This window comes from Coptis chinensis, chromosome 5, assembly GCF_015680905.1.
Source record: "Coptis chinensis isolate HL-2020 chromosome 5, ASM1568090v1, whole genome shotgun sequence".
NCBI classification, from domain to species: domain Eukaryota; kingdom Viridiplantae; phylum Streptophyta; class Magnoliopsida; order Ranunculales; family Ranunculaceae; genus Coptis; species Coptis chinensis.
In genome coordinates, this window is record NC_141460.1 from 74,044,919 (window position 1) to 74,055,905 (window position 10,987).

The 10,987-nt window shown below is 39.0% G+C and overlaps 1 protein-coding gene across 1 annotated transcript; it reads right to left on the bottom strand.

The window, feature by feature from the left end:
• Positions 1-2,545: 2,545 nt before the first annotated feature.
• On the bottom strand, positions 2,546-3,379 carry LOC147498838 (uncharacterized). The gene has a single exon (XM_086563353.1). It carries the CDS (start codon positions 3,377-3,379, stop codon positions 2,546-2,548), a length of 834 nt encoding a protein of 277 aa, XP_086419479.1.
• Between the last annotated feature and the right edge of the window lie 7,608 nt (positions 3,380-10,987).

A 10,987-nucleotide genomic window follows, 5' to 3' on the forward strand; every position in this document is an offset into this window, starting at 1 on the left:
TCTTCCCTGTATGCCAGATAACACTTGTTTGCTTCCACTCCACTTTCTCTTATCATTCTTTCGCGATTAGCCTTCTTCTTGTCAAACTTGATTTCATTTATGGTCTTCCAGATTTGTTGGAGTAAGAACACTATATGGGTGCCAGCCAATCTCTTTTCATGTTTTGCTACATAGCACCAGTCTTTCTCTAAGAGAGAGCTATTGTTCCTTTTGTATTCTTGCTCCCACTTGTGATCCAAACCACAAGGTTCTTACCCAGTCACATGTAAAGAACAGGTGTTCTACACTTTCTATCTCTTTGAGGCAATAAGGACAGGAAAAGTCTCCTGTCATTCTTCTCTCAGCTAGGATGTTCCCCATAGGTAATATTTGTATATACAACTTCCATATAAACATCTAAGTATGAGCTGGGATGGGAGCTTTCTAGATATGCTTCAGGGTGAGGATGTTACAGCTAGAGCTCTGTCCCACCTCATCCTTAGGATTCAGAAGGTGGTAGGCTGATTTCATAGTGAGATTGTCATATATATCTTTATCCCACCTCATCTTATCAGCAGTATTCACATGTGGCCTGACTTTGATATCTAGAATCTTAGCACAAGTGAGAGGGTCCAGATGTAAGCTTAGCTTGGCCTCATCCCACCCACTCTTGTCTGCCTTGAACAGCTCAGAGACTTTCCTGTTATTCCAGCCAGGAGCTTTCACTCCCAACTCCGCAAGAGTTATGGGTTTATCATTACATTTGATCCAAGGATCTATCATGATATAGAAGTGGAATTTCCATTGTCAATAGCCCATATCAAACCCCCACTGATATCATTGAAAGTTTTATGGATGCCTTTCCAAAAAAAGGAAGCTTTGTCAGGGGGTTTCTCCTTATCCCCTATCCAATTATTTCCATATATGCTGAACAAAGTTTTTGTCCATAGAGAGTGGATATCAGTGGCAGCTTTCCAAGGGAGCTTAGCCATCATGGCCTTGTTCATGTCTCTAGCCTTTCTCAGGCCCAAACCCCCAATAGCTTTGGGTTTACAGATGTGCTCCCACCCCAAGGTGTGGACACTTTTTAAGGATTCCTTTCTAGACCATCAAAAATCTCTACATGCCTTGTCAACTTTATTGCACACAGAGACTGGGAGCAAATAGGTTGACATAGCATATAGAGGGGTGGTCTGAATCACAGCTTGGATGAGAGTGGTTCTTCCAGCCTGTGACAGAACCTTAGCTTTCCAGCCTCTAATTTTATTATGAATCTTATCAACCAAGTAGCTAGTCAAAGTCCTCAGACTTCTTCCTTGTAAGCATGATGGGGACCCCAAGATACTTTTCTTTGGGGGCAAAGTTTCTCACTTTCCAGAACCTTTTAAGTTTTATCTTTTGTCTATAAGAGACATTCCTGCTGAAAAAGATACTGGACTTCTCATAGTTAATCTTTTGTCCAGATGCTCCACAATAGTCATCCAGAATCCTTTTTAGATTCCCACTCTCAACCATATTTGCTTTAATGAACAGGATGAGATCATCAGTATAAAGCAAATATGTTAGAGCAGGGGAACACCTTTTAATTTTTATCCCATGTAACCTTTCTTCTTGCTCAGCCTTGGTCACCATCCTAGATAGTGCCTCAGAGACAAGAATGAAAAGGTATGGGGATAGAGGGTCCCCTTGCATGACCCTTCTTTTAGGGATAAATCTCTCAAGAGGGGACCCATTTAACATGACTTGAAATGAGACAGTAGATACACATTGTTACACTATGTGTCTCCACTTATGGTTGAACCCCAACTTTTCTAAGATATTATCTAGGAAAGACCACTCCACTCGATCATAGGCTTTGGCCATATCTAACTTTAGGGCCAACCACCCATCATCCTTAGTCCTCATGTTCTTCATATTGTGAAAAACTTCGCAGGCTAATCCAACATTATCTCCAATGTTTCTGCCTTTGATGAAAGCCCCTTGGAATGGGGAGACAATTCTATTCATCAAGCTTTTTAGTCTGTTAGCCAAAATCTTGGAGATAATCTTGTAGCCAAAGTTGCACAAACTGATGGGTCTGAACTTGGAAGCATGATCTGGATTATCAATTTTAGGGATTAAGGTGAGATGAGTCTCATTTAGCTCAGGGTTGAGGGTCCTTTGGATGAAAAACTCTTGCACAAAAGTAGTCATAGCAGGACCTATGATATCCTAGCATTTTTGATAAAAAATGCCTTGGAAACCATCAGGTCCAGGTGCTTTATAACTTCCCATCTTCTTTATCACAGCCCAAATGTCCCTTATGTTAGGCACCGCAGTAAGAATCTCATTTTCTCTTTCAGTTACACAGGGCTGGAACAGATTGAGAATATATTCATTTCTCTCAGGATGATCTGAAGTGAAGATCCCCTAAAAGTACTGATTAAGGGAAATCCCCACCTCATTTCTCCCTTCTTTCCAGTCACCATCATTATTATTGATTTTCTCAATGATGTTCTTTCTCCTTCTATATATGGTGGAAATATGAAAGAACTTAGTGTTCCTTGCCCCATCCTTTAACTAAGAGTTAGAGGATTTCTGTTTCCTCCTCTTTGGTGTACCACTCAAGCATCTCATCTTTAAGCCCTTTAGCTTTATTGTAATTCACAATGCTAAAGGGCTTAGCCAGCACTGAGTCCAACTTAGCTTGGGTAGCATTTATATTGGTAAAAATATTACCAAAAACATGTTTATTCCACATGGTTAAGTCTTTCCTAGTTTTTTCCATCTTATTCAGAAAGTTTATATCAGGGATATCATGGGAGATCGAGTTCCATGCTTTTTCAATGACCTCCAGACAGGTCTCATGATTGAGCCACATGTCAAAAAACTTAAAAGGTCTTGGCAGTTTCTCCTCAGTTTCATCCAAATTGATGAACAGAGAGATATGGTCTGAGATAGCAGTTGCCCAAATCCTGACTTGGGCATTAGGAAAAGCCCCTAGCCACTCAGGTGTGGCCATAGCTCTGTCCAACCTTTCCAGGATGTGATCTTTAGGCTTTCTATTGTTACTCCAAGTATACTTGGTCCCTTTAAACCCCAAATCTACCAGCCCTAAGTCATTAATGAAGCTATTAAACTCATGCATACTTTTAGTTAATCTACTCCTAACCCCAATCTTTTCATCTAAGCTAGAGATGACATTAAAATCACCAAATAGGCACCAGGGACCTGGCACTAGAGGAGCAATCTCCCTCAGTTCAGCCCACACTTTAATCCTATTATGTGCAGCTGGTTCCCCATAAGCAAAGGTAAAGAACCAAGGATCCTTATTAAAATAATTTAAAACTTTACCTGTGATTTGGTTGCGAGAAGCTCCCAGAATCTCCAGCTCCACATCTTCCTTCCACAAAATAGCCATACCTCCACTCAGACCTTGGGCTGGCTCAGCAAAAACACCACTGAACTTTAGCTTCTCACCTAACTTATTTACACTATCCTTACTAGCCTTGGTTTATGACAAACAGATAATATCGACATCAAAATTCCCCACAAGGTCCTTTAGTTGTTGAACTGCCGTGGTGGTACCTATCCCCCGGCAATTTTAGGCGTGTATCGTCATGGAAATCGAGGTGGCTGTATTAGGACAGCCACCGCGAACCCTGGGAGAGATATCTGCAGACCCCCACTGCTCATAGCATCATCCTTAGCTTCAGTATACTTTCCTTGTGCTGGAATGTCCATCCTTGGTGTTCCTAACTAGATATGCTCTGTCTATGACTCTCCCCATTAGAGCTCCCATCCTCACTGTGCTCCTCAGCATCATTTCCTTTCTTCTTGTACTTCTCCTTCTTACATTGTTGACTTCCATTTCCATTATGTGGTTTCATTACCGTGGAATCATCTATAGCCAATGGCTGTGGTTGAACAAATAGAGATTGAATCCCACTTTTATCATATTCATATCCACCCCCCTCTTGACTTCCTTGGAGAAGATCCTCTGGTGCATTTCCCACTGAGACCTCCTCTGGCGACTCAGTATTGAACACCACCATATCCAGGTCTTCCTCCTCTGATGGTTTTCTTCTTCCTCATCCATAAAGGCATCAGATGGTATTTCATCTTTTGGGATTTCTGGTCCCCATCCCTCCTCTGATTGTCCACTTGAATCCAAAGAGTGGTTTGATATAGATGGATCCACAGACTCCATCGAATCACTGGATATAGAAATTAGCGGTGCTTCCTCAGGGATCAGTAAATGTCCCAACCCTTTTGCTCTTAATTAGATCATCAGGCTCTCTCTTGGCTTTCTTTGATTGTCTAATAGCCAGCCTCTCACTATGTCTGCACCATCCATCATCATCCATGTTTACCTGTGCAGCACCCACCCCACTCACTGATTTTCTCTTGCTTCCCACCCTAATTCTTTGCGCCTCTTGGATATTTGTTTTTGTTCTTCTCTCCCTCTTGGAATCTTTAGAGATCGGCACTTTGTAACCTCTCCCTCGTGAAGGTAATTCCATAAAATGAAAGTTTGGTTTCCCAATCTCAACAGCATCGGCCGCGTGATCTTTCCCATCAATAACGTTGGTTCTAAGAAGGGGAATGATGATTTGGGGAAGGGGTTTGCCCAATTTCGGCGAGGCGTGATTCAGCCTCAAATTTTCTCGAGTTCCCAAGTATCCACTCTCTGCATCTAGCTTCCCTAAGTCTCCAGATTGGCATGCCATCATAGCCCAGTCCTTCTTTCGTCCACCCACCAGTCCATCTTCCTCATGTGGGCCTAGTTCCAAACCTTGGGTCTTTGGGCCTTATTCAAGAACCATGTCCATCTATTCCAGTTCAGGGGTCCACACTATAACAGCCCTTTTATGGGCCTCTAGACCAACCCCTGACTTTGGCCCCTTTTCAGATCCATATTTGGCTTTTCCTTGATTATGTCCTGATCCTAGCTTGGATTGTAGCTTGGGTCACTGGGCCCCCACAAAAAGAATTTGAATTGGAATTTGACTTGGAGCCTACAACGGTAACTGACCCCCTTTCTTTGTCTTCTGAACTAACCGTTCTGACTTCTGCCACCATGATTTCCATCTCCTCCGTACCCTGCACTCTGCCTCCTACCTCCCTATCTGCCGGAGTTGCGCTCAGTGGTGTTGACAGCAGCCTTTTGCCATTCCAAAAACGTCTCATCGGGGACCCCCTGTTTCTAGCCGGAATTTGATCTGGTCTAGGTTTCTGTGGAGTGCCGGAGATGGTAATCCATGCTGGCTCTGCACTCGCTACTCCATTAAAGAACACATTGGCCCTTAGTAAGAAAGAGAAGTTGTTCTTGATTTCTCTAGGGGAACCGCCATGCTTGCGCAGTTACATGCCATATGTTGCTCTCTTACTGCAATAGTGAATATCATGGCCTATGCACCCGCAAAAATAGCAAAATATATCTTACTTTTTATATTTGAAGGTCACCTGAACCACTTCCCCCACCTCAGTACAGAGTTCTAGGCCTTTCATCAGCCTCTCCTTTATATCCATTCGCACTCTTACCCTAGCCACCGAAGTTTTAAAATCAGCTCTACATGTCAGATCAACCTTCTTGACTTTACCAATGCTCAACCCCACTTTCCTGATATTCTCATCATTTATCCGGTCTCTTGGGAAGCCAAAAATTGGTACCCAAAAATCCACCATATCAAACTTCTGTGATGTAGTCACTTCATCTAGATGTACCCCTTTCTTAACAGAGAAGATAAAGCCTTGTATCAACCAAGGGCCATTCTTCATGACATGGTCAAACTCCTCCTCTTCTTCAAATTCCAGCTTGTAGTAACCTTTGGAAATCATTTATACTTTTGTGTTTCCCCTTGTTTGCCAACTTTGGTTAGGTCATCCACCGTTTCTTGTAGCGATATGTTTTTGCTCCCATACCATTTTCCTATCATAGTGGTTTGATCTTGATTGCTCTCAACCATATTTTTGCATTCTATTTTTACAACTCTTTTTTCTTTTAAACTAAACAAATTCCTCATCTCTGCTTGTAGCTGTTCTAACTTAGCTTTGGTTAATTCTTCCTGATCTGAGGAGCTAACCATAGTCTCTTGTGTAGATTCCATCTCAACTCCCAGCTCTAGTCAAAATCTTCCCTGGATTGCAACCTGACACAAGAAGGTTGGTTGGTGGGGGATGGTTTTAAGGGGTTGTGAGCGATGGGGGTGAGGAGCTCGTATGGGGGATGGGTGCTGGTGGTATGAGAGATCTGGTGAAGGGCTCATATCGGTAAAAGACACATCTAAAGAAACTAGTCTACCCACATCCAAGCAATGGTAAAAAGAAGGATTCCTATCCTAGACCAAACATATAAGATACAAGAACTAAAAGGAATTATCACAGTAAAGGAAGAAGATAGAGGGGGGGAGGGAGGAGACACCGGTGTAGGTTGCTCTGCTTTTAGCCACAGGAGAGCTCTATGCAATTATCGATATGATTTCAACATCGTCTATTTTGACTCATTAAGAGCATCTCTATAGGGGGTGGTAGTATACTCTTCAAATTTGAAGAAAAAATTTAGAGAACCAACTCTAGGTAGTCGCAAATATTAACTGCAAAATTGATTGTAGACCCCACCATGCGTGCCATTAGTAATCTCAAGCGCCAGCACTAATGTCACGTGTCATGGCTGTCTAAATGTCGCGCGACAGTCGGACTTTTGTCATTTCACACATTTTTTTTCAACTTAGTTTATCTAATTCTAACAAAAAAATAGATTTCGACGATGAATATGTCTATAATAACCAAACAAGATAGAGTGGTGACGGTGAGGAAGATGAACATAGTGGTAATAATGCACTGGTTTGGAGCAATCCCATGGGTGATCTAGATGATGAACCAAGAACTTGTGTGCCAAAATTGTGTTGTTCTCAATTGTGAGTTTGTTGGTTGGTGTGGACATTGGCTGGATGGTTTTGGTTTAATTACCCTTAATTAGGTGTTTGATGTATGTAAATTTTGTTGTCTGTTGATGTAAGAGATCTCTATTTTGTTTGTTCATGTAAGAGATGTCTAATGATGTTTGTTCATGTAAGTAAGACATCTTCAGATGTGTTTTTGATGTAAATTTGTAATTAGTGTTTATATGTATTTTGTTGTGTAATGTTATCTAATGTTGATTTATGCATGTTTTGATCTCTAAGTTCTATAGGAAATTCCATTGGTGTGGGAATTGGCTTGATGGTTTTGGTTTAATTAGGTGTATACAAAAAGGTGACACTAGCTCATTTTTGACAATTTTGCAATCTTGATTGGTTGTTGAACCCTAAACTCACTAACCAATAAGATTTTGTATATAGATCAGGGTTTGGTTAGGGATTAGAGTTTTGTATATAGATTAGGGTTTCGTTATGAATTTGACATTTGAATATGAATTTGACCTTGAATATAAATTTGACGTTGAATTTGAATTTGACATTTGAATATAAATTTGACGTTTGAATATGAATTTGACGTTGAATTTGAATTTGACGTTTGAATATGAATTTGACGTTAAATTTGAATTTGAATTTGTTGTTGAATTTGAATTTGTCGTTGAATTTGAATTTGACCTTTAATTTGAATTTGTCGTTTACATATGAATTTGAATTTGACGTTTACATATGAATTTGACGTTGAATTTGAATTTTTGACGTTGAATTTGAATTTAACGTTGAATATAAATTTGACGTTTGAATATGAATTTGACGTTGAATTTGAATTTGACATTGAATATGAATTTGACGTTTACATATGAATTTGACATTTGACATTTGAATAATCATTTGACATTGAATTTGACATTTGACATTTGAATATGAATTTGACGTTGAATTTGAATTTGATGCGGAATTTGAATTTCACTCTAAACGATCTTGTCAGACCGCTCAAAATCACTCTAAATGATCTTGCTAGACCGCTTGAATTAATACCTAAAGGACCCCATCAGATCGTTTGGCTCTATAGACCAGCGATTTGCAGAGGTTGTTAAGGCCAGTTTTGTCTGTGAACGATATGTGGGGATCGTTTTCTATGGTGATATACGATCAGCTGGGTGGATCGTTTGGACCAAAATCAAAGCAAATGAACTATTTGATTTAGTTCATTTCATATCCAAACCAAATTCATATACGCACATAACTTCAACTTCAACTTCAACTTCATATATATACAACCATATTCAAATTGAAACTCAAATTCGCGTTCAAATTCATATTCAAATTCAAACACACATTTTCATATTCAAATTCATATACATCACTTCAAATTCAAACTTCAAATTCCAACTTCAAACCCTAATCCAACCAAACCCTAATCCAACTTCAAACCCTAATCCCTAACGAAACCTTAATCCAACCAAACCAAACCCTAATTTATATACAAAACCTTAATCCAACTTCAAACCCTAATCCCTAACGAAACCTTAATCCAACCAAACCAAACCCTAATTTATATATAAAACCTTTATCCAACTTCAAAGCTCCAACTTTAGACACGATCACGACGGTAATGCCTACCAATAAACTTGCACCGGGTCAAGTTTTCCGCTTCGTGGAACAATCTCCTTGCTTCCTCGGGAATCGCAGGCCCACCAAATTGCAGACCTTTCTCAAGCATGAAAGTAGTTTCGTCGAGAACGTTGCTCTGTAAAAAGAAATGCAAACCTAATTTAGCATATACATTTTTAAAAGAGCAGAACTACAATTCTAAAAGCACAAAACTCACCAGTCGAGTTCCTAGGGAACTAAGAAATGTCTGCAGGGAGATATGAATAGGAAGCTAAGGATTTATCAATCAAATATGAGTATTCATTTCATACTATTCCATGTAGCCAAACTCACACTCCAATGGATAACTTGCCAGGGGTCCTCGATTTTGGGGTTGGATCACGTGATTCTCCCATATGGTCCAATATGCCGAAGCAAGATTCCATTTGACCTCGTACCCGCGTCCGTTGGTAGTTCTCGTCGCGACATTTGGCTATGGAGGATTAGCGGGTATAAGCTGCAGGTGACCCAACTGATGGACCGCCCTACAAACAACATAAAGCTCCACGACACCAAAAAAGGATATAAAGCCCTCAAAATAAACAATATCATCCACCGGGAGTAAAGCTCTAACATTGTTGTAGGACCACTATTCAACCTATTATATGAGAAAATAAATCAGTAATCACATACTCCAACTATCAATTAATCAATAAAATATTAAACAAGCCCATATACTTACCATCAAACAGTATATTCCCATTTTGGATCGGACTTTTATTGGATTGGTTCTAGATTAAGTTTTGATCGAACCATTTTGGACCCGATCCGGTTGAAATGAGGTTCAAATTATTATTCTTCGTATATTCCCATTTCCTTCTTTAACGTTAATTTTGTATTATTTTTTAACATAATAAAAAAGATTGTTTCTATCTATTGAAAAATCTTCCCTTACAAATTTAGATTTCAAATCATCCATTATGCCCATTCAAACCACAAATCATGAAATTAAGATTTGAATTCCTAACTATCTAGTGCATATTCCAAAAAAATAAAAAAGGAATGATATCTTTCCAAGGTAAATTCTCTATAATCATCTATATATACTTCATTCTTTACTGCTACCATCACAAAAAAGTAGCAAACAATCCAATGTTTTCTTAATGTAAGCCTCTTAGATTTCATATATTTTAGATACATTATTTTTAATTATTATTTTAGATCATATTGATAGATACTAATTTATATTACTTTTGACTTGTTTGGTGCAGTGAGTGAAGTTATGAGTAATCCTATTCCCATTGTTGAAAATGTTACCCCTGCTGAAGCTTCATCTCCACCATCTGGAGTGAAAAGGAAGCTAAGGTCAAAAGTGTGGCATGATTTTGACAAGAAAAAATTATCAAAAGGTAAGGACATTGCTACTTGTAAGCATTGTAGGAAGGAGTTTACTACATGTAATGAAATTGGTACTAGTCATCTAGCAAACACACTTGAAGTCATGTCCTAGAATGAAAAACAAAGATGAGCTTCAGCCACAGCTTTTTGCTAATAAGGATATCCATGATGGAACTCATGTTATTGAAGCATTCAAGTTTGATCAAAGTCGAAGCCGACTTGATCTAGCACGAATGATAACAAAGCATGAGTATCCATTTTCAATGGTTGATCATGAATTTTTCCGTATTTTCATAAACAATCTTCAGCCACTGTTCAAACTTGTAACAAGAAACATAATCAAAAGTAATATTCTTACAATATATAGAGAAGAGAAGAAAAAGCTTTACAATTTTCTTGATGATTTTTCTGGTAGAGTCAGTTTTACTACTGATTTATGGACTTCTGAAACACAAGATACATATCTTTGTTTGACTGGCCATTTCATAAATAACAATTGGAACTTGCAAAAAAAGATTTTGAGTTTTGTGTTTATGGAAGCGTCTCACACATCTGATGAGATATCAAGGGTTGTCATGGCATGCTTGCTAGATTGGAATGTGGATAAAAAGGTTAACACTATTACTGTTGATAATGCATCTAATAATGATGCAATGTTAACCAAGATTAGAGCCATGCTTAATCGTGATCAGTTGTTAGTCCTTGGGGGAAAGTTTTTACATGTACGTTGTACCACTCACATTCTTAATCTTATTGTCAAAAATGGTTTATCTATTATTGGGTATGCACTCTCTAAGATTAGAGAGAGTTGCAAGTTTGTGAAGGGAACACCACAAAGAAAACTCAAATGGAAATCTGCAGTTGATCAAGTGAAAGTAGCAACAACAAAACATATTTGCCTAGATGTTCCAACCAGGTGGAATTCGGCCTATAAAATGCTTAAACGTGCATTGCTGTATCAAGATGCATTCTGTCGATTGGAACAGAGGGAGTCCGACTTTTTAACGAACCCAAGCTAAGAAGATTGGGAAATGGCCAGAGTGATTTCTGGATGTTTAAAGGTGTTCTATGATTCAACAAAGACTCTTTTAGGTATATGGTTCACTAACTACTAATTCTTA